We start from the raw sequence: 25790 nt of genomic DNA, 5'->3' as shown, positions 1-25790 counted from the left end.
ATCTTTATTCGATGAGATTATGTTAGGTCACATGTACCACTCCAAAAATGCTCGGTGTTAATGCTAACCAAGTTGTCACATTATGCAGATACTCCGTAATACTACGAAAACCTGTACTATTTTTATGTACTAATTTCTTTGTTTACATTTAATGGCGGCTACGATGAATGCAAGACGGGACAAGCCCGCAACAATTTCGTTCACACTGCCCATTTCATGTCAAATATGTCTCGGCAAGGTATTTGCATTTCTATGTTTGATATTTCATGTTATGAGAATCGATACACAAGATTGTCATTTTTAAGACTACCTGTCACGAGGAGTACGTACTTCTTTAAAGTTTAATACACTGAAATTGGCAGTGTGAAGAATTTGCATTGGTGTGACAGTGTCCGAAAACATAATTGACTTTGTCAGTTTGCCCTTTCCCAAGTTAAATTGTATACTACTAAGTTCTTTGAAGTTGAACAATGTAACAAGAAGTTTACAGATTCAGTAATTGGACAACTAATGTGTTGTCATGAAAAATGAAACACCAAATTAAACTTCTTTGATTGGCATTCAAGAAGATGGATAGATAAAAAGAATGAGGACTATTTTTATGGATATACAACTTCTTTATTCTGTATAGGCGATGTTTCGACATAGATCCTAATGTCGTTGTCACTACTTGCTATGTCGAAATGTCACCTACACACAATAACGAAGTTGTATATCCATAAAATAGTCCTCATTCTTCATCAAATTAAACTTTAGGAAGTATTTTTCTTATTGTTATGTTTGTTAATGAAGACGTAACCAACTGATGGAGCTTCTCACTCGTAAAACTGTATACATGGTAAAGTAAGCCACATATGATTACAATAAATAATTGATTGAATACTAAGATCCATTTGTAGATCTGCAATTTGTGAGCAATAACTGGCACTAATGTCAAATCATATATATTTTCTTTGGGTGCAGATTTGCTTTTTGGAGTGTGAGTCATCTAGTTGATCCTGTATGAGTTATCCAGTATCTGGATATTTTGTTGTAGGTGAAGCAGCCTGTGCTGTGTCCAAACAACCATGTTTTCTGCTCACCATGTATGGATGTCTGGCTGCAGAGAATCCAGCAGTGTCCTGCCTGCCGAACTCCAGTGGACTCCAGTAACCCCATCAAACATATCAAAGGTGCAGTTTGTATCTAACATAGCCATAATACTTTCAAATTATTTGATCAGCATGCTATAAATTCTGGTTTCTTGCATAGAGCAATGATGCTCTATGCTATAAACAATAATACAGTTAAATGCTTCAGTTTTGATAACTGTTAGTTAATTCATAAAGACTTCATATGTAAACCATGTAAACAATTAGTGTTACAGGGGTACAGATAAGCTGCGTATCTGCATAAATTATGCAAATATTTATGTGAAAACTCAATTCCTATTAAGTCTATTGTGTACAAGTACGCTTGAATTTTTGTAAATACTCAATAAATTTGATCTTACATGCATACACACAAAAATGTCAATCAGAGGACAAGCTGCATGCTTCTCAGGAGCTATTAGTGTCCAGATATGGTAGCAGCAGGGGTGTGTTTGGGCGAACGGTTTCAGGAGAGGCCAAACCTCTGTTTACAGTTCGTTTCCACTCAGCTGTCAAAAACACATAAGAGAGCGTACAAGACATGAGATAGGATAAATATTATAGATATACAATTTATAGTTAAAATTTTCAATATCTATTTGTTTTACCATACATCTTAGGAAATGCAAATCTGGGGCTAAAATACACTATATGTGTATGATGTTTTTCATCAAATAGAGTAACACAGCAACTTATGTGGCAGCAGCCTTAGGGACAATTAAATGATGTGACGCGGGTCTTTTGTAATTAAGCAGGTAGGATAGAAATAATTATGGTCTGTGATGTGTGTAACATAACAATTCATTTTCAGGGTAGTGGCAGATATTTTGAAAGTTACCATGGTAACTGAAATGTATTTCATGTTAGAATGTGTCGTCATGGTCATGGCAAACACAAGCAAACCCACATTTTTAAACTTATCCTATCTCACTGTATGCACCTCTCCTCTTCTTCTATGACCATGTGTGGAAACATACTGTAGGCTAAGTTGAATCAAATCTTACTGGCCTCTGACCACCTGACCTCTGCCCCCACTCCGATATCATATCATCTCAATAAGTGTGCAGATCGCTCAGATGATCACGTGACGTCCTGTGCCTGTCATTCTCTTTCTTGTCACTACGTCATGTGGACGTGTGCTTTTCTCAGAGAGTTTTGATTGTGTTTCAACATGGGTAGATCGAATCGTAATGTTTCTAAGAAGCGCAAACATTGTGACAGTTGTAACAGTAACTTATCCGTGGCAGATCCACATGCATTATGTGTGGATTGCTTAGGTCGTTGTGATTGGTCTTGTCGCTGCACTTTTTGTGCTGATCTCGACGACGATGCTTTTCCTGAATATCCCCGGGTAGCTTGTAGAAGCATGTCAGATAGGGACCGTTGTAAAACATCTGAGGGTCTGTCTTCGTCTAAACGCCCTAAGACAGAACGCCGTAAGAAAACAGCAGTTCGACGTTCGAAGTCCCCATCTCCCAAGAGGATTTCCTAGATGAGGCGTCTGATTCCTACCTCAGTGAAAATCTTCGTTGATTTTGCTGTCCGCATTTGCTATCCGATTTGCTATCTAGTTTTGATATGAAGCCAGGTGATTTTGGTTCTATCACCTTTCCGCCTCGTCCTTGCATCACTCAACTGGCAGCGTCTCTCTTGATGAGGCTTTTGATTACCTGAGGAAGGTTAAGGATGGGTTCGCGGCTCCCCCGCTTCAATTTAGCATCTTCTCATGTTCATGGTTTCTCTACGCTGATCGTCTCCCCTCCTGTGGATGATGACATTGTGTTGTTGGGGTCCAAACAGAGAGCCTACTCGCCATTTCTGGTCGAGGATCGTGAGCTATTGCATTTGGATGGTGTCATTAGGAAGATTATGGCACCCCTCAACAAGGTTTTGACGACGACTGAGGCGGTGGCTATGTCGGTGTCACATGCGACTTCCCATCAACAGGTGTATATTTGGGCGGCGATGGTGCTCTTACAAGAACAGTTTCAGACCATCTTGGATCAGTTGGCCCATTTTTTCTCCGACGTCACAGCGATGCGATGCAGGGGACCCCTTCACTTATCCTCATGGGAGGATAGGTTCCGAACTGACCTTTTCCGCCAACCGTGGTCTGGCAGGTCACTCTTCAACGGGGCTATTAGAGATGTAGCCACCAGAGTCGGTCAAGATGCTCATTTACAGGTTGTTGAAATTCCAACGATTGCAGGTAGAGGACTCGTTGCGTCAACGACGGCCAGCCCGTTATGTACCTTCCAACCCGGACCTTCGTTCGGGATCTGCTGCTTCCTTTCGTGGAAAGGGTTCGTCCAGAGGACGTTTCAGCCGTCAGCGATGGGCATTCACTGCTTCACGGCCAACTTCCTCTCCGACCAGTCCTCCTCTCAAAGGCCTGAGAAACAGTGACTTGCAGACATTAGAGCTCGACTGGGTCCTTCTGCCCAAGTCATGCCCATCCAGACTTCCCCAGTAGGCGGAAGACTTGGGATTTATGCTCCCAATTGGACCATCTTGGACGACCCTTTCGTCCTCTCCACTTTGTCCAAGGAGTTTCAGCTTCCGATCATCGGCAGTCCTCCTCTAACTTTACTTCCGGATCACAGAACGTATCCCGCTCAGCAAACGGCTGTTCTACGATCCACGATAAACACCTTACTCCAGAAACTTGCGATCGAATCCCTGGGCCCGGCCCCGGTCGCCCGGGATTTTACTCTCCAATGTTTCTGGTTCCCAAGAAGGATTCGGACAAGTTGAGACTAATATTCAACATGAAGGTCTTCAACGAGATGTTTCTGCAGCCTCCGCCCCATTTTTGAATGGTGTCGGTGGCCCTACTCAAGACTATTATCAAACCAGGAGACAACATGGTCAGCCTCGACCTACAGGATGCGTACCTTCGCATCCCGATCTTCCCGGCCCATCGCAAGTTCCTTTTGTTTGTCTTCGAGGGGCACCCACTATCAGTGGTGTGTCCTCCCGTTTGGAATTTCTTCGGCCCCGTGGCTGTTTACAAGGGTGACGAAGTCTATCACCAGTTTCCTCCATCGCAAGGGGATAGTTTTCAAGGCTTACATCGACGACTGCATTCAGGCGCAGACCGATCATGCCCTTCTACTTCGTCACCAATTAGGTCAATCTGCAGAAGTCGGAACTAGCCCCTACTTGCCGTCTTCAATTCATTGGAGCAGTGTTCGATACAGAGGTCAACAAACTGTTTGTCCCGAGGGATCGTTTCTGCAAGATACAGAGATTGGTTCCCCTTGCATTGGTGCAACCCAGGACGCTTCATCAATGGCAGAAGCTCCTGGGCCTCTTGACGTCAGCTCAGGCATTGACCCTCAGGGGCCAACTGCGACTTCGGCCCTTGCAGCTTTTCCTGGCACCTCACATCAGAGTGGGCGATCCGCTCGCTTTGATCACTCTGCCTCCAGAGCTCCATCCCCATCTCCTGTGGTGGATGGAAGAGTTGAACATTTGCGGTGGAGTTTGCTTAGGGCCGTTCGTTCCGTCTCACCACCTGTATGTGGATGCATCTCTACACGGGTGGGGGGCTCACCTTCTTGATCAGCAAGTGGCAGGGCAGTGGTCTCTCGCAGATCGCGCTTGCTACATCAATGTTCTGGAGTTCAGGGCGGTGATTCATTCAATCATTCACTAGCAAGAAATCCTTTGAGCAACTTCTCTCATGGTCTGATCGGAAAATGCAGCAGTTGTGTGGCACATCAGCAGGATGGGGTCAACGGGGTCTCCTCAACTCCTGCAGTAGACACAACAGTTCTTCGACCTGGTGGACTCTCTCAACATCTCTGTGCGAGCCAACCATATTCCAGGGGTGAAGAACGTCGTTGCGGATTCTCTGTCCCTCCCCAACAGAGTGGAAACTACACCCAAAGGTGTTCCAGACCTTCTGCCTTCTGTTGACGACTCCGACAGTGGATCTATTCGCCACCCGGTTCAACCATTAGCTGCCTCTGTTTGTGTCTCTGATTCCGGACCCTCTGGCTTGGGCTCACGATGCTCTAGCCATTCCATGGGACGACCTAAATGCTTACGCGTTTCCGCCAGTGGCCCTTCTTCCACGCATACTACTGAAACTGCGCGCAACTCAGCTTTAGGGTAGGGTAAATCTTCAAGAAATAGCTGAACCAGATCCGGTACCACTTCCTCGATCTACTGGTTCATCCGCACTCCGATCAGCTACATTGGTCTCCGCTCACGCTCCATCTTCACCTTTGGCGCATTTACATCGGTTGCCAACAGCCAAGGGTGTTGCTACTACCATTACTACAGCACATCGCACCTCCACTAGGTCACTTTATAATTACAAGTGGAAGAATTTTGAAGCGTATTGCAGGACGAAGGGCATAACATCTTTAAGACCTTCTTTCTCTTGGCCTTGGCTACAGCTGCCCGTATTTCCGAGTTGCACGCTCTCGATGTCTCTCAGGTACGTTTTGAAAGGTCTAGACATGCTAAAGTGTTCCTTGGTTTGAGCTGGGATTTTCTCGCCCAAAATCAGTTACCAGGACAGCCGGACCGCACGTTTACAATCCCACCACTGTCTACTATCCTGGGCCCAGATAACAAAGAAGATCTTTCCTTATGCCCGGTTCGTACATTACGGATTTACCTGGCTGCCTCTAAGGCCTGTGCAAGAGACTGTTCATTCCGTTTTCCACTGCCTCCGCCTCGGAAGTCCCTCGCACTACCTTAGCGTTTTGGATGAGGTCTACGATCCTGCGTGCATATGCCTTTGCTGACCTTCCTCCACCTTCAACGGCGAAGCCTCATGAGACTCAGGCTCTTGCTTCGACCATGGCGCTTCACAGGAATTGTTCCCTCCAGGCCATCGTGGAGTGATGCTTTTGGAAATCGGATACCGTGTTCGCCTCACTCTACCTTCAGGATCTCTCGGTTACAGATGTGGAATGTCTACATCAGTTCGGCCCTTTGGTCTTGTTCGCAGATGAAGCAATCCTTCTTTCTGTCGGTTTTGCTCTGTACATAATAAAAGATATCGATGTAATCCATGGCTTGCTACTTTTTTTCATTTGGGCTTAGATCATTCTCACCTAGGGAACTAGGGCGTGTCTGCACTGTCATAGCTATGACTGGATAGACTGTGAGGCCAGTCTTGTGCTACATGCAAAAATGGTCGACACTCCGCTTACTGACATCTACTGTCTGAGCAATTACGTAGTGAAGTGTTGATTTCCAATTACTTACATGGTTTTCGATGCATTCCGCTCCTAAGTCCTTTCTCACCTTTGGTAAGTTAGGGGGATTGGTACTGAACGTTAAACTAGTTGAGCAACCGGGCTATTCCCTCTTTCACCGCCTTCCAGCATGTGTCTGTGGGGGGTAGTTTCAATGCAGGGACTGGCCAGATTAAGGTCCTCGACTTTAATTCACTGGGGTCACCTGATAAATCAATGGGAGGCGGGGCCTACTTGCCAAACTGCATCCTTTTGCTTGTCAAAAGCTGCGACTGAAAACTTCATTAATTCAGGAGCGCCCACTCCCTAGAGTTTTTGTGCTGTGTAAGCCAAGGGGTTATCTGAAGAAACCGATCACAAGTTTTTGGAGTTTGCATATCGGGAGTTGGTCCTTTCTCCTGGCCTCCTTGTGTCATGCGTCCTCACGGTTGTACTGGTGACAGGGTAATCTGCGGCCCTCCTGCCAACAGTGGGATAATACATACCGTGAGCTAGGACAAGTTTAAAAATTTGGAAATTTTAACTATAAATTGTATATTTATATACTTATCCTATCCCACCCGACCTGCCCTACATCACAGATTACTGGAGGCTCCAAGATGAGAATGACAGGCACAGGACGTCATGTGATCATCTGAACAATCTGCACGCTTATTTAGATGATTGACAGGTGCTGATATCGGAGTGGGGGCAGAAGTCAGGTGGTCAGAGGCCAGTAAGATTTGATTCAACTTAGCGTACAGCACGTTTCCACACATGGTCGAGAAGAAGAAGAGGAGAGGTGCATACCGTGAGATAGGATAAGTATAAACATACAATTTATAGTTAAAATTTCAATTTTTAGTAAAGACAAATATTAAGCTGTCTCTTTAGGATTTTGCATATAATTTCTTACTAATATTGTTTCCGCTTTGTCTCTTTGTCAGGGGGATTGAATCAAGTTGAGGACAATAAAGAAAAGATGACTAACCCAGATATGAGAAGAGCCAGATTTGAACTGCTGTACAAGGAATATGAGGTTTGATTAAAACTGATTTAAAAAGTTATTCCCCATAACAGTTTTTAAACAATGAATGACATTATGTCAAATCCTAGGGATCATTAACTGCTGATTCTGAAGCTCACTGTCCCTTTGGTCAAAAAAGCCTTATGAACAGTGGGAAAATATTTACATTTTATCAATTTTTATTAGCAGACACACACTGTCATCAACATTGTTTAAAGGACCTTACATGATGATGTCATACAAAAGCAACTCATATGTTTGGTGACTTACAAGTACTAGATCAGCATGTGTAAACATGGTAGACAAACCCTGGTCAGATTTTTAAGGTGGACATCTACTGAATCAAAACTTAAGATATATTAAGTAGTCATACTAAGTACACATGTCTAAATCCCAGCTCCAGCTATGATGTCCTAGTGGAGAGATAGGTTAGGTATTTTTTCCTATCTTATCCTATCTCACGTTCTGTACTCTCTCTCTTACGTTCGATAGCTGAGTGGAAACGAACTGTAACTGAAATTTTTTGGAGTCTTTGAAGGGCATTTAGAAGTGATACACATAAAGACAAGAGTTTTTATGGATACTTCGAAACTTCGCGACCCTTCACAATAAAGAAGCTGTCATCCATAAAAACTCATCTTAATGAAAATGTTTACCTCTCTGAACAACTCGCCCGAACACACCCCTGCTGCTCTGGACAGCCTTGCAGCTCCTGTGAAGCATGCAGCATATCCTCTGGTTGATCATGTGACCCCTCTATATGTAGTCATTCTCTTTCTTGTCATGCTGATGTGCTGTAACTCTGTCAATAAACTGACTTAGATTAGACTTTAACATCAAGAGAAAGAAAGAATCTTCATCTAGAAAAAGGAAAGTTTGTGCTGACTGCAAGAAGACCTTTTCTACTTCGGATCCTCATGTGTCTTGCATTGACTGCATTAGACTTTGCAACTTGCATAGAAAGACGCAACGTGTGTATCAAGATGGACGAGGATAGCTTTGCTAACTACAGGGAGGTGGGGTCCCAGCGCCTTTCTTCAACTAAGAAAACCAAGAGTTCTGTAAAGAAGGCACACAGACGGAGTGTCCACATATATATCAGATCAAGACAACTTCTAGATATGCCGTCAGACTATTATTGAGTGAGAACTCAGATGCATCGATCCTCTTGTCCGTCAGTTTCATTACTGGTACTGGTCATACAATGTTTTCTGAACCTACAGTCATCGAACTCGCAAGACGCGGCAAACCCCCATTCGTCAGAATTGCAAGATGCTGTGGTTCCTCACAACTCAACGATGCCATTGGATTCGGGGAGACATCAGGCATCGGAGAACTTAGATGACTTTTAAATCCTTCGGACGGATCAGGCATTCGCCAATCCCCAGACCAGCAGTTTCATCATGGGCAGTGGTCTTCGAACCCACATCATTTGTTGAACTTGATCCTATGACTTCTACAATTACTAAGGTGTGTCAGTCTCACACATATGCGTAGAACAATCGTCAAAATAGTAAGATGCTGACGATTCCTCACGACTCGACCATCCTCTTGTATTCGACGGGACATTAGACTAAATCATCAATCCCACCTAGTTTGACAAACCTCTGAATACGAATCAACCATCTACGATCAATTCGGCACAGACTTCGGCTGCATATTCTGGCTCACATTCAGCAAACGCTAATGATTTGGCTACAGCGTCACATCACATCACTTCTACGATCCATACAGATTCGACTATCCCTACGACCAACTCCTAGATACCAGCCTACTTCTGTGACATTCACCTATACGTTTGCAAGCTACAAGACCGACACAGCCAATGTTACAAGTGTCTTAGGATCATTGTCCCAAGATACACAGTCGAATACCAACCTCCTAGTTCGCTTTCAAGAACCTGAAGAGAATCATGATGGTTTCTCTTCCCAAAATACTCTCAGGCAGAGGTTTGCTAGTTGTATCCCCACATAAACATCTTCACACTCTGCCCTAAAACGGAACAACACTCCCTTCCTAATTGAGAATCGGGACACCCGGCACAATATGTTTCGACGAATCCTGAACTGCAGGAATCGACTTGAGCTAAACTTCGCTTCAACCCAGGACAAGAGGAGAACTCAAATCCACATCCTACGGCAGAAGGGTGCAAACGGCAGACTCCAGTAAACAATGAATGTCAAGAGACTTCGCACAACTGGGATCTTCCACCCCCAGTCATCCTGATTTTAGATTCCCCGGTTGGCGGAAAAATTGGCACATATGCTAACAATAGATCCTTTCATCACACACTTGGCTTGGGCTATAAACTACCGATTGTCGGATCTCTGGCTTTGACGAATGATCTGGTTCAAAGAACCTACCCTTTGACGCAGATATCATCTCTACTAACCATTGGCTTTGCTATGGCCCAAGTCTATTTACCCTCATCATGAAACCCATCACTCAGTTCTGCATCGTCGGGGAATCGTTTCGAGGCCTACGTCAACGATTGTATACAAGCCATCAGAAATCGTCAGATCTTCCTACAATATCTACAATTCACCATAAGCTAGGGTTGATTCTCAACATCAAGAAGTCAGAGCGGATTCCAACTAAACGACTGCAGTTCATCGAGGCTGTCCTCGAAACTGGTATGGGGTAGATATTTGTTTATCTCAACAGTCTCTTTAGCAGAAGTCTGTCGTACCACGTTGGCCTTCTGGATGAGATCGACTATCCTGCATGCCTACATCTTCACCAGTATCCCCCTCCAGCCGCGTGAAGGCCTCACGAGACTCTGGCCCAGCATCTACGATGGCTCTTCACACAGAGGTACAGATAAGCTGCGTATCTGCGTAAATTAAGCAAATATTTATGTGAAAACTCAATTCCTATTTAGGCTATTGCATACAAGTATGCTTGATTTTTAGTAAATACTCAATAAATGTGAACTTACATGTGCACACACAAAAATGCCAAATCTTAGCTTGTATACCGGTTGATAAATAAAATAACTGAGGTATATTGAGAGGTTCTATTTCAGGACATGAACTTGGCAACTGGCAGTCTTTCTTATCGTTCCTCATATTACTGATCAAACATAAATAACAAACACTAACAGTTAAACTTTAGTGTATTTTTAAAATTAATGGAAAATGGCAAAATACCCAAATGAGTTGAGTGAGATGAGTACAATATATTTTTTACTCAAAGGAATATTAGGATACCCAATTGAGATGAACACAAGCGAGTACATAACTCAATGACCCAAAAAGTGATCTGTAGTTCTGTTCACATCAACTGTTTGTGGACATCTATTTTTGAGGGATGTTTCTGGAGATCACAGACGGTCTTTGCCGCCCACTACTACGTGACCTCTCAGTGACTGATGTAAAGTGACTCCATCAGTTTGGTATTGACGCAGTATCTGTCCTTGGCCCGACAACACAGATAGTGACATCCTCCATCCACGGAATGGGTGTTACCTTGTAAAAGTGAAGAAGGTGTATTCATTCGACTTCATCTTGGTTCTACTTTCCTTGGGCATAGATCTAACTCACCTGGAACGACACTGGGGCAGTGCAGTACAGTCACCATAGACTTCATCATAGACTGAGAGGCCAGCCTTGTGCTACGATGCAGAGGTGGTCGACACTCATATTCATTAACCTCTACACTAATGAGCAATCATGTCAGTGGTGTATGAATACTTAATTCCAGTGCATTTTGATGTGTTCTGCTCCAGGTTGCCAGAAACATCCTTCATCAAGGTTAAGCACAGGAGCTAGGGTCAATTGATGTCGTTCAGAAATGAATGTTAAACAGTTCAGCTAACCAAGCCATTCTGCCTTTTGCCTTTGTGTGTGATCGCAGGGGATGGTTTTGAAGCAGGGGCAAGCCAGACTAGAGTTTCTGGAAATCGGGGCGAAGCAGGGAAACCTGTTTGAGTTCTTTCATTTGTCTTTTTGACAAATGATACGTTGTGAAAACCACATAAACTCAGGAGCGCCCACTCCCTGAGAGTTTTATGCTGTGTAACGCTAAGGGGTTTATTGGAAGCAACCCATCACAAGTGATCTATGCAGTCAATCGGCAGATTGCAGTCATAACCAGCCAGTCCAACCTAAGACAGAGAGTACAGAACTTGAGATAGGATAAGAATTAAAAATATACATTACTGTAAACGTATTATATATCGCGCAGGTTTTATTTTCGCTCTTTTCGCTTTTACCGCGAAAATTTATACAGCGAATAAACCTTTCATTCATTCACTCAAGTTTGAAGATAGAAATCTAAAATGACGACTGATAGTAGCATAAAGAATCATACTTAACTGTCGCTGTAATGGATTTCCCAAATCATGTCCCAACATGTTCTATTTTGACCAATCGTAGTGACAGATGGTTTGATACAAAATGGATTACCATGAAACGACTCGGAAAGAAATAATACAGCAGTATTTTATTAATTCATTAAGATTTTATTTATGTTTATTCCCGCATATCACGAAATGAAATCACAAAGTCTGGAAGTCCAGGTGTCTTAGGGGTAGGTGCTTTCTTTAACCACATTCGCAATGCCATCGTCAGATCGTCAGAATTCGGAACATAAGACTGATGTGTTTTTCATCTCTTTATATAGTATACTAGTACCATCACATCTCACTTCCTAAGTTCTTAATACTTCCGTGAGTAAACGTATTACTGTACATATCGCGCAGGAAGGGATTTCCTGTGAGTAAGCAATACGCGCCGCCTGACAGATGCTTATAAGCCACCCTGGTTGTTTTCATTGATATTAGTGGCGGCCTAAGAGACAGCTGGCAGTTCCGGCAATTACTGATTGCGCGAATAATTGACTGCGCGATGTAGTCTAAACTGTCAATTCTGCTAAAATTTGCACCAAATCAAAAAAAGTACGTTTACAGTATATAGTTAAAATTTTCAATATCGAAATGCAAATCTGGGGCTAAAATACACTGTTTATGTTGTAATTGTTCAGGTATATGCAGATTCTGGAGTGACAATAAAACTCTCTTATCTGTCAACAACAAACAAACAAACAAACATCTCTCACAAATGGAGCCGACCGCCTCCGTGGTGTAGTGGTTAGAGCGTCCGCCGAGAGCCGGAAGGTCGCGGGTTCCATCCCCGACCGCGTCATACCAAAAGACGTTAAAATATGGTACTTGTTGGTCCCTGCCTGGCACTCGGCATTAATGGGTACAACAAGGACTGGTCGGCTCGGAGTCAGTATAATGTGTCTGAGTGGGGTATTCATGACCTCACGTCACCTCACAAATGGAGCCTAAACATTTTCCTGGACTGTGTGCATGTATTACACCACAAGGTTAGTGGTTTGTGTCACAGTGAATCTTGTGTTTAACATGCTTGGTATCTAAGATCATGTCGATTATTTGTTGGATGATAACAATCACATGACATAACAATACTTGATCACAGAAACAAAAGTTCTACATCAAACAATGAAAGTAGCACCTACCTTTTTTCTTTTGCATTTGTATATATTTAAATGTGTACTTTTTCTGGGGTTGAGTCCCATCTCATAATGATGCTCCCAATCGCCTGCACACAAAGCAAGTAGTACAATCTGTACACAAATATTGTGACCACTTTTTAAAAGGTATTGTTTAGTCATATTCTTCTTCTTTTTTAAATTGTTTATGGGTGAGTGAGTAAGGTTTCACGCCGCTTTTAGCAATATTCCAGCAATATCACTTTGTACCCATGTGGGGAACCCGGGACTTCCGTGTGACAAGTGGACGCTTTAACTGTTAGGCTACTCCACCACAAATGTTTATGGGGGTCGGTGGGTAGACTAGTGGTTAAAGTGGCTTGTCACGCCGTAGATGTAGGTTCGATTCCCCACATGAGTCCATGTCCCCAGCTGTGATATTGATGGAATATTGCTGAAAGAGATGTAAAACTATGCTCACTTATTTATTTTATGTCTTATATTGAAAGTTGTCATGCAGAAATTAAGTGATATGTTTATAACATTTGTTCACAGGATGAATTTAATCATCTAGAATCTGAGGTGAAGCTTTTCAAAAAGGAGAATGAAATCTTGAAAGAGCAGCTCAAGAGAGATGGGAGGTCAGAGGTCAGTGGAAGACCAGATTTCATTCATCCAGGATCCTCGGATACAAGTAGTCTGATGACACTCACCAAGAAACTACAAGATGCCCAGAAACTATATGAACGCCTCAAAACCGACATGAAGAAGGTCAATGAGGTACACATCTGACTAACTACAAGTTTCATCTCACCTGATAAACAGACACGTGAATCCTTCAAACTAGACCTGTTAATTCAGAAATAAGTTTTAGTGAAACAGGCGATCAAGCGTTAGAGGTAGTATTCTAAGAATTATTATCATTGTGTTTCAGTTTTGCAGATTCAGAAACATTGAGAATATTTTGTTGTTTCATAATGCTGAATACTTTTGTCCACATTATTAGTGCAGAAATTATTGAATAGAGTTCCAGGTGAGCTTCTTTGCGGTGGCACTAATTTTGTTTGTTAATAGAGTCTAAGACAAGCCAAGTTTGACATCCATGCAAACTAGACAGCATTTAGGGGGGTAAGCAATTAATTTAACTGTTTGTTTTTGCCCAGTTTATCTCATAAAATATGTCAAAGAGTAAATAACTCAATCTTTTTGTTAATATTGAGTTTCAAGTAATCGCTTTAATACTTACACATTTTTAGGAAAATAACAAACTCAAGGATGAAAAGGTCAACCTTAACCGAGAAAATGAGAAACTCGAATGGAGATTGCAACCCGATCTCCACACAGGTGAGTGCAATCATCTCCCTTCTGGTAATGCTGTTTTTCATTGTCTTTTTGTTGTAAGTGATAAACAAACTGACTTCTTAGCCACTGAAATGCTGTACCAATATCTAGTGCTGAGGGTGCACAATGCCATTTTCGAAGTTGCCAAATGTAACGAATGTAATATTTGGGATAACACTTTCTCAGTAAAGCAAAGATTCTAGTACTTTTTGAGGGTTGAGTCCCATCCAGGATTAGAAGCCATACTCTCAGAGTCCGGCACCCAATCGCCAGCACACAAAATCAATGATCTTACCCACCCAGCCACCATGGCTTCCACATAAATAGAAGTAAGACAACTGGTACTCTTGTTTACATATTTTGTGTACCCATCTGACTATCTTCACCAAGTTTTAGCCATGTATCATCCACACATCTCCAATGATCCAAATAAAATGTTATCTCTAACAAAAGTTGATGTCAGGTGCAATTAGAGTATAGTATAATATTGAACCATTCATCAAAATTTCATCCGAATTCCCTGAATTCCAGAATTTTGTAGGTATGACAATGACTTTAACTCTTTCAACACCAGTCAACCAGAGGTATTTACTGCCATGACACCGAGTTCCCAGAGACTCTAAGGTCATAGATGAAGCCTATGTTTATGAAGGAAATTATAAGCTTGTAAAACGTTATTGCTACTACATCTTATACACCATTTAAAAGATCTAATCCCACTGTTGATAAATATGAAGTTTATTTTTATAATATTATTCAAATAATACAACTACAACTAAAATAAATCTATTTTTAATGTCCAGATAAACCACGAAAAGAAGCAAAAACTATGGCGATTTTTTTCCATTTGTGACATGTCATAACATGCCCATGCCTTTTTCTTTTATATTTTCAGTTTTACGTAATCAGAAAATGATTATAAAAAGATTTCTGAAATAATATGTATGGTCGCCTATTTCCCGATATCAGTGGCTTTCCGCTCGGTAAAATGACACAACGGAAAATAAATCCGTTTTGGAAGCTTCGTATGAATAACATGCGAGGCGAATTGTTTGATGTCGGGTATCGTTCGAAAGCTCTGAACATCAACAATATCACTGTAGCCAATCATTTATGGCAATGGATACCTTCCTCGTAAATGAGAACTTTTAGAATTAGACGAAAGTTTTGGGTAAAATAATGCTATTCTGAACACATTAAGCAAGAAATCGCTACCTATACGTAAATTATGGAACCTGTTGGACATGTCGTGCTACGTTATTACCTGTGACAAAAATGCTTCATGCATATATTTTCGCATTGAACATCGTGTCCAAGCGTGAAGATTGAGGCGACGAGAGCCGAGATGTCACTTGTCAGTGACTTGACTTACATTACATGATCGCACAAAAAGATGGAAATAGTAATTTTATATGTACGTTTGACAACTTTTATGAATACTGTTGTTGATTTTATTCATTAGTTTATTCAATTTATTTAATGATTTCCTCGAAACATCATTACTTTGCTCTTTGACAATGTTATTGTGGACCCGCTGCCGAAGCATGTGTCCGAGAATCGTTGTTTTCAATAACATTGCGAAAAATAGTTTATAATTTTAATTCTGCTGATAATAATATATATAATCAATTGAAATTTAATAAGTGTTTTCAGACATTGTGAAATGTGATAGATTTAATATATGAATCATAAGTCAGGTAGGTTCCTAAAATTATGTCTCATTTTGATGTGTCTACTGCCTGGCCGGTGTCAGGGGACTCATAATGTTGTGGCCTGGGGTGTTGAATGGGTTAAGGTAGTTTCAGGTTTGGTGTCTAAATCTTGTAAACAGAGCATTTTGGCAATCATCAAAACATACCTTATGATCCATGTGAGGTAAGGTGAAATTGGGTTTAACGTCGTGCTTGAGAATATTTTGCTCATATGACGATTATGATCCATGTGGTAATTGCAAGTGGAAAGTGATCTAATCTACTGAGTTCTAAATGTGTGTGTGATAAAAAGGTTGCACACTAGGTCATTGAAGGGGTCTGGGATCAAATTTGCATTTTACAGCCAAAGTCATTAATATTTAGTAGGAATACTTGAGTTGTTCAGACATGAAAGGAATTTCAGGGCATGCTTGTGATGGTTCAACAACTGTGATGTATACAACTTCCATGACATCCTGGACATGTTCATAGGGAAAGGTCAGGACTTAGTGCTGGCCATGGTATGACATGGATTTTTCATCCCGGTACAATAGGCATGTGCATCATCATCATCATCATCATCATCATCATGAATGTTGAAATGTTACCTGATATGTTATGCAAATGTCATCTGTGACTCAACCATGGGCTTCACCTCGGTTCTTCAGTATCCTCCCTCGATAAAGGACGTCAGTGTTTCTAAATATTTCTCTCGTCTTCGCCTCGAGAAATACTTAGAAACACCTCCATAAATTTCACCAGGAAAAGGTAAAGTGCTGAAAGTGCAAGCCGTAAAAGTCAGGTTTTGGTTTTTTTTTTTTATTTTATATGTTAATGGCATGTTCACTTGTGAACTACATTCACATTCATGACACAGTTGGCAGCCGATATAACAGAACCAGGATCAATTGTGAATTCACCTGCTGCAGAACCTGTAGTAGTAGATATGCCAGTTGAATTGGGCTTTATATCGCGTCTTCAGCATCTTCATCTTGGCCTTTCTTTGGCAAAGTGTCCAGCAGTCTGCTGACTTGTAGATTTTGTTCTTCCAAGGTTCTCTTATATGAGCAAATGCCTGATTGAAAAATTAAAATTAAAAATTTTGAAATTACCAACACATCCACAAAGCAGTCTGAACACCATTAACGCATCATACTGAAAAATTACTCTACTTTCTGTTACATGTGAAACACAGGGTTCAGTTAGCCAGTTGTACATTAGGAACATCACACGACACATGGGATTCACGTGCAAAACATGACCATTTTAGTCACCTGTTATGACAAGCATGACCTAATGAGGTGTATTCCCCAGACACCATAAAACACCAATATAATTTCAAAATAAATAATGCGAAATCTTTGATTCAACAAACTAATTAGCCATATATCTTGGCGTACATGTAAAATATTAACCTGAACCCTCGCGATATGGCCAATATACCAGCTCAGGGCTCAGGTTAATATTTACTACAATAAGGTCAAAGCCAGACTCATCAGAGGTGTACAAAAGTTGTCGCAGACGTTTTATCTTGACAAGATTGCCTGGAGCCTCAAGCCAAAGATCTTTCATTCCCTCTGCCTGAAAATCAGCAATGCCCTGGTGGATCTCTGCGACCTGATTCAACAAAGATCTGTTGACATTTCTGTGATTCCAGGCCCTTCCTCTGAGGATCATGACACTGACCTGGAAGGGCCTGAACACGTTTGTGATTCCTCTATCATGCCTATTTCCATAAGTTCTCAACAAACTGCAGTCAACCCAAAAGATTCATCTTATTTTGGTCACACCCTTCTGGCTGCTGAAAAGTTGCCAGACAGACCAAGAGACAACTTGTTGACACACCCTCACTCTGACCAACACCATTGGTCTCTACAGATGGCTCATGTTCTCTAATCGTGATAGGAGACTCCAAAGAGTTGTTACAACAATCACATTGGCTCACTGTACCACCACTTGTGATAACTAATGGAAGATGTTTCAAGAACATTGTAATGTGCATAGTATTTCTTCACCTACTACTGTTCAGCACAGACAGTTGCCAAATACCTTCAGCTTCTTCACATTATTTTAAGAAATTCAAGTATTCTAACTTGTCTGTTTCTCATAGTCATTCATATGTTTATTCGACTGGGAATAGGATTTTTACAATTCCAGAACTTCAATCCTACAAGCTGGTTGATATGTCAAAGAAGGTCGAGCCACTTGGGATCTTACAGTGGTTCTCTCTCATCAGCTGATATTTTGAACCACTCAAGGAAAAAGACTTTGAGTGCAAAACCCTGTAGATAGTCTTCTTCATATCTTTCACTACTGCAGCAAGCATCTCACAGCAAGCACCTCATATTATTTAATTAATCATTTAATTTTGGAGGTGTGGCGGGCAAACTGTCCAAGGTGCCAGGCTAGTGATCGAGCGAGTTAAGGTGCTGAGATCGAGCCCACCAGTAACCGGGTGGCCACATGAATACGTGCAAACACCTAGTTGCGGATACAGCAACATGCTGTGAAGTTGGACAAAGTACTGTGACTATGTGTCCCAGTCCACCCAGCTGTGAATGGGTATCTCGTAAGGATGGGAAAGCCACATTAACTTTGTGTGCCTAATGGCTGCAAGTGTGATCCCCAGGGAGTTGAGATTGAAAATATGATGTGTAGTTGAGATTGGCATCCAATGATTGTGGGAAAACAAAGCGCCTTTGAGCAGCTGAATTGGATATTGGTGCTATACAAATATTAATGTGTGTGTGTGTGTGAGCGTGTGTTCGAGATTATTTGTTGGAAGTAAACACTTTTGTAAGTTCACTGGCATTAATCAACTAACGAGCTAGCCAATTATGTTAATTTTGTTGTTTTATTTGTTACACTCTACATATATACATGCCCTACACTTCATGTTACATTCTTGTCTGATTGAATGTTTTGTCCAAGGATCTTCTAATCACCACAGGAATAGACCAATGTGCATCATGTTCACTTGAAAGTAAGCTCTCAATTGTGTCCAAGGTCATTAGGGGCGGTGGGGTAGCCAAGTGGTTAAAAGCGTTTGCTCGTCACGCTGAAAACCCAGGTTCGATTCCTCACATGGGTACAATGTGTGAAGCCCATTTCTGGTTTTCCCCGCCGTGATATTGCTGGAATATTGATAAAAGCGTCACAAAACCATGTTCACTCACTCACTCACTCACTCCCAGGTCATTATTTTGAAGTGGCAAATACTAGTAACAGATACTTTCATTCCGCTGTCTTTGCAGACAAAATCTGGCTACATCACTGATAATCTTGTGAGTGAGAGAGGGAATATTGTTTAATGCTACATCTGCAATTTTACAGCTATGCAGCAAGGATAATTTCATGTATAATGTGTTATATTTTTACAAAATTACATAGTCTGATGGTTTGATTTTTACATATACTATAAGTTTCAATATTTTACTTTCAGATATGGGAGATACACTGTTGCAACATTGGAAGCAAAGGTTGAGAGCTATGAAAAGGAAGTAAGACAACTGAATAAAGCTTTGGAACGAAGTGATAGATATGTGGAAGATCTTGAATCCGAACTAAAAAAACTGAAAGGAATAATCCCAGGCAAATCCAGCTCTGTTCCCCACAAATCTTCCTTAGATTCAAGGAACAAAGATCATGTCTCTGAAAATCCGGCCAAAAGACAGCTGTTTGGAAGCTCCATGGAAGATTTAAGAAATCTTCATGCTGGAGATTTGATCTCAGTAAAAGCCAGACAAATGCCAACATCCACTGTCTATCAGAAAGTTGCTTCCGACAGAGCATTTGGAGGATCTGTAAATGGCTTCATGGATTCCAAGTCAAGATCACAAAAAGAGATGCAAAAGAGAGATGACACAGAGATCACCATGAACAGCACCTCTGATTCAGGATCACCAATAAAAGATAAGAGTCCCAAAAAAGTGCATTTTTCTCTCCCCCAAAAAACATATGATACATCATCCTTTGATCTGGATCAGCCAAGTCCACTGACACCCTCAAGTGCATTAGAGAAATTGGCCATTGGGAATGGTAGATCATCACCAAGTGAGATTGAGTCTAGATATTTTGAACGTGCGAGGTATGGCTCTGAAACCTCTGATAGAAAGAATTCTGTGGATGGCAATTCATCCCTTGATAGTTTTGATGGCTTGGGGAAAAAAGGAAAGTCCATTCTTAAAACTACAGAAAAATATGATGATACTTCAAGTACAAGCCTACTTAGTGTTCCTGACTTTGAAACAACACCTACAAAGAGGTTTAAACACAGGCATGACCTTGAGTTGAGTGACCTTGATGACACACAGACAATTAGAAGTGAGCTTGATGACCTGAATATATCTCTGACACCAGAGTTAAGTGACTGTATGAAATTGTTGAACCGAGCTGAGAAGAAAACACACAATTTTGAAGGAACTGTTCAAGACACAGCAGGTACAGCAACAGACATTGCACAAGACAACTATGCCAGCCAAGAGGGCCAGTTATTGAGTACTATGTTAACAACTGCTACTGTCCATCCATACCACTCAAATCCAGATAGTCTGTTAAGCGTGCAAGACAATGAATACTACAGTAAAGTAAGACCTAGCACTTACAAAATGCAGACTGTGCCCAGTGATAATGGAAGTAGTTACTCCAAGTTAGCATTCTCTGATGCAGGTGTTAGTAGTGCAAATGTCTACCCTAAGGTGGTCACCTCTCTTCCAGGTTCATCCTTAGCATATACAGGACTATCAAACTATGACACACTTCCAGCAACTACATCAGTTTCACATTCTTATGGTGCATCTGCCCATTTCAACCGTGGACAGTTAAAAGGTATTCACTCAATGCAAAATATGGATGAAAAGTTGCACATGCTAAACATAACAGGAGATAAATATAGAGCATCAGGTTTATATGACCAAAATGTTTTGGCTACTAAATCAGATTCAGCCCTGAAAAGCAGGTATGACAGGCACTTTCCATCAGCCACTGTCCCTCCCCAATCTTTCCACTCATCCTTGCCCATTACCACAACTGCAAAACCTCTTGATCGAGACTTGCTCCTTACAACTGATCTGCCTCCAAGAAATCCAATTCAGCGCCGTTCCTCTCTAGATTATGGCAAAGAAGTTCACTTTAATCCTCTTAAAGGTTCAGATGCTCAGAACCTTCTTGCTTGTCAAATGAAGGAACGAAAATCTTCCTCACTCACCAACATTCCAGCAGCTATCCCTTTGTCATCCTCGGCCCTTTCCAATTCGCAGACAGTCGGCAATCATCTTCACAAGTTGAATAAACTGTTTCCAGTCTCCTCCAGTTCTTCCATTGGAACTTATGTTTCCTCTGGTTTGCCTCATTCCATGTCTTCTAATCCTAGCTTCTCATTGTCATTGACAGGTAGCACTCCAGCTTCTGCTGTCATTGCGGCGTCCAGTTGTGTAGCTCACCCTGTGTCAAGGCCACCCCAAGCACTTCCTGCTAACTCCTTGCTCTCTGCTGCTGTCGTCCCAAACCAATCAGTGGTTAGCTACCCTGCTACATCCAGCATTACATTTGCACCTTCAGCTCTCAGGACATCCTCAACGAAATCATTAGTTCCAGACCGACTTGAACATTTGACAGGTGCAAGTGAAATAAGCAAGACAGGGAACTATAGTTACGTGTCTAATGCCTCAAATGACCTTTCATCCAGAGGGTCAGACTCTTATTTGCCAGAGCCCAAAAAGCGCCTTTTTGAGAGTGGAGATGATCTAGATCTGACTTTAAGCCCTATCAAGTCAACCAGAATTCACTAGTCAGTTCCAATTGAAAAGGTCAACCCCAAAACGTTGATCATCATGGCACATGCTTTATCACATTTGCACCAACCACTTAAAACCTCAAACAGGAACATGAGATAATGCTTAACTCAAAGACAATCTTTAAAATTGTATGAAATCAAAGTAGGTCAAATGTGAATGTGTATTTTTGTCCTTGTAAATCATTTCATGTATGTGACAAACACCCAAACACGCCTCTTCTATGTCGGGGCAACTGTTTCTCTTGCTTGCCACTCATGCCACTTCTAATCCCTCACTTTCCCTTCCCATCACACAAAAGATACATGTGTTTGTATTTGGGAACTGCAGTATTCAACATAACACATTCTTGAAGAACAAAACTTCAGTTACCTTCCTCAATGGTTACACTCTCTGTTGCAAATATTCAATTTTGCATTATGTGGAGTTACGGCAATTTTCCGCTGATCCACATATTTCCGCCGATTCCTTTTTTCAAATTGATCAGTTCTGTGAATCGTCTGAACGCCCCCATTCAATCACACAATGTTAAGTTTTCAGCTGAAAATAGATTTTCCTGTTGCCGTATCTAATAATGTGTTCTTGTTTAGTGTTCATTCCGCAAGTTGGTGAATGGTAAACTTTCCTGCCAAATCTTTGTAACTATTTATCTTGTTGCATCACCACAATCGTCTTTGGTTTAGACTATTTTTTTTGACAATCCCATCAAAAAGCCAACATTTTGTTTCATTAGAGGGCAATAGTGACCGTTTGATTTCATATTTGGGAATCTGTTATTGTTCATGTGCTTTTACACCAATATGACTTTTAATGTTATGTATCCTATGTATCATGAAACGGGTTGTCAATCAGTGTGTCGTTCTATAGGCCTCATTTCGGGATACAGTACTGTATTGCTGTATCATTACAGTGCTGATAACTGTCTCTCTAAGTACCAATGACAACATACATGTGTCAACTATATGCAAGGTATTTAATGTGTACACTTACGGTGTACCTGCTATGGCATCTTTGTACCGTTTTATTTGTGAATTGTCTTCATTTTTTTCCGCAGTCATTTTGTAACACATGCTTTACTGTCTACAAGCCCTTTCTTCTGGCAGATATTTCAGTAGATTTTTTCACAATATATGAACAAATGTCAGGTAAACTTACTTGTCGTGCTTATCAGGTGGAAATATTACTATTCATAGCTTTGGACTAGTTGCTGGCTTACTATCACATGATGAATTAGGGGTGATTTCAGGATTTTATAGAGGTGAGGATTCTGATTAGGTCATTTCTAGTGTCAGTGGCCAGGAGATTCCACACAAACGTTTTCCAGAAAATCACAAACATGATCAGTTAACTATTATTAATTTCACTTGAACAAGCAAATGAATGTTATCCATTGACCCTTTTTTCCACAATATGATGTGGGTTTTCCTCAGTTCTAGGCATGCCACCCACACCACAACAAATCTGCTGCTGAATCTGCCATAGGCTGAAAGGTTGACAATAGCTTGATGCTCATTTTGTTATTGTCTGACATGACCGTGTCCATTAAAGGTCACATGCAACCAAAAAATCAAACATAATTAAAACACAATTATCACTTATTCGTGACATATAATATACATTGCTGGTTATGAAAAAACATATAAACAAAATTATAAGCGTACAATCGCAAATCAAAAGTTTAATACTGTGTACTTGGGTTTACTTCCCAAGAAACGAAGCAGCCGGGATACCGAACCCAGTCAGAGCGGGTGGGTGTGCACTCAAGTGTAACGGCTGGTTCATTTGCGTATGCCCTCACGGCTTATTGTGTGTGTATATGTAGAGATGTTGGGTTTTGTAAATACATGCTCATTTTTGTGTATAACATTTTGCAATGAACAGACATCATAACATGTCAAGTGTTCAACTATCACACCTGCCTGTCTGTGTAATTACATAATGTGACAGAGACCGAACTTCGGGCCATAAATCAATGCATTTTGTTTATGGTGTATAGCCTGATTGGTGTTAAGTTCAAATTGCATGTGGTCAGTGATAGCAGCTGTGTATTAAATATTGTCATTAGCAGACAGGCAGGCAGACACACAGGTGTCAATAAAACAAGACATTGAGTTTTGTCTGTGACAACGACATATCTATATCACAGTTAGAAATTCTGTCAATGCTAAATAATGACATTGCTTTTAAGTATCGAACTGAGAAAGTGACTTCGGTAAGAAGAACGTGTGGTGAAATTATATAAACAGTTAATTTACTGTCATAACATATAAAAAGCTCGCGCCTGTGAGATATCAACAAAACATTAGAAAAATAGCTCCCACCAAAGCCTTCACCGAGTATTCACCGGACAACCCGCTTCCAAGCTGCGCGAACCTATTTCACTGCGCACGTGCTATGAGCGCAGCCCAGCTGTTGAAACCCGTTTTCCCCAGAAAAGTCGGGGGAAAATTAGTTGAACGTTTGAATTCCGATTTTGCGCGGGTTTTTTCATCGCGTTATTTTTCAACTTTATAAGTTGAATTTGCATTTTTGACGATTTGTTTCTGTAAGTCCATACCGAAAGGTATCAGAATCTGCAAAGTTGTGTTTTACGTTGCATGTGACCTTTAAGGAAGGGCAGGTTAATCAGGACTCCTCCACAAACAGGACACATTACATCAATGATTACTCCAGTTTTGACGTGTACACTATTGACTTTTGTTGGCATTATAATGATTTGTGAAAGGTGGTTATCAGGTATAAAAAGTGAGCTGCATGTCGACGATTTCTCATTGTGTTAGCTGTAACTTTTACTCCAAGAGCCTACAGCAATTTCATTTACCATTTGAACTCTATTTCATTGAGCTCAGTTTCTAGTCCTGTGCATGTTGTTGATTTTCAATGCCCTCAACAGGGGTGATAACAAAAAATGTTAAGGTTTGTTAGCACCTGTTGCATAGTTTGCTAATCATAGACTGTGAAACGCTGAACACAGTGATTGCAACTTGCAAACATCTCCCAGATTCCAGCATGCCAATCACCCATACATTTTTACGTATATTTTTCATGATGTTCTATTTTGGAAGGGTATATCGTGATCATAGTGAAAGGTTCTGACAGCTTGATTACATGTTTTACATTACTCTATTTTTCATGTTGATAAATGAAGACAATATCAGAACCTTGTACTGAATGAATTCCTGAATGGATTTCTTGTTAATTCAGATTGCTAGCAGTCATTGTGATTATAGGAGAAGTATAATATCTGATTCAACTGTGATATTCTAATTGTTTGCTCACCTTTGTAGTTAAATGAGCTTTATGTCATGCCATGCTTATTTTGTGACTCACTAAATGTTGGTGTGGGCACTGACATCTGCAACGACTATCCTCTCAGAAACCAGCACACCCATAAAGCATAAACTTTCCATGCTTGTTCCCATGAATGATGACTCATGGATTTATTCCAGAGGTTTGAATTTGATTTTCAGCATCATAGTTGTGAATCCCTTTCAAATCACAGTCTAATTGTCTTGTGCCAGCTGTGAAAATTTGATGTAACCAACCAGTTGTTCCTAAAAGTCAAGACAAATCATGTTGTATGCCAGATGCCTACAGGTAGGGCCACTGCTCATCCATTTCTACTCAAAAATGTATTACGTGAAGTAGATTTTACAGTTATGTTTTTCCACAAAGATTTGCAGAGTTGGAAAAAATCTGGACATTTAGGAACTGGTTGTCCTTAAAACATATGTAGAAAATAGCAGTGCTAATAACATCTTTTGTTAAGTGGCTCTCATTTTTGACAATTTATACTGTTATAATGCCATTGCTCGGAAATAATTGTTGATAACCACCCTACTATTCCCAATTTGGAAAAGACCTGACATGCCAGGTTTTATGTGGGAAACATGGGCAGTGGAAGTGAAAGGACTGGGCATTAAGGTCAGGACGGAAGCGGTCAGATTAGGATGTGTCATGTCAATGTCATGCCCACTAGATCTGGACCCAGTTTGAAGTAAGGTGGAATACTGCCGCTTTTGCGCGCTGTTAACGAATTTTCCAGTTTCATAGTTTATTCACTGGGAATAGGGTCAAGAAATTCTTCTTCAAACCATTCACTTCTTACTTCAAATGCATCAAAGATGCTGCCGAGGTAGAAATTGTTGGCGTCCGAC

General features: G+C 41.1%; 1 protein-coding gene across 1 annotated transcript; it reads left to right on the top strand.

Moving 5' to 3' along the window:
• Window positions 1-70: 70 nt before the first annotated feature.
• Window positions 71-22511, top strand: LOC124285525 (ORC ubiquitin ligase 1-like). Its single transcript, XM_046721765.1, is given in 8 exon segments — window positions 71-238; window positions 1037-1172; window positions 7273-7364; window positions 13365-13589; window positions 14066-14117; window positions 14120-14153; window positions 19284-20281; window positions 21233-22511. Coding segments are annotated over 8 exon segments (2022 nt in total). The 5' UTR covers window positions 71-151; the 3' UTR covers window positions 21631-22511.
• Window positions 22512-25790: the final 3279 nt, after the last annotated feature.

This window comes from Haliotis rubra, unplaced genomic scaffold, assembly GCF_003918875.1.
Source record: "Haliotis rubra isolate DU_JTF1 unplaced genomic scaffold, ASM391887v1 Scf361, whole genome shotgun sequence".
Lineage (NCBI taxonomy): Eukaryota > Metazoa > Mollusca > Gastropoda > Lepetellida > Haliotidae > Haliotis > Haliotis rubra.
Note: the sequence above shows the minus strand (reverse complement) of the source record. Positions and strands in the feature narration are given on the sequence as shown.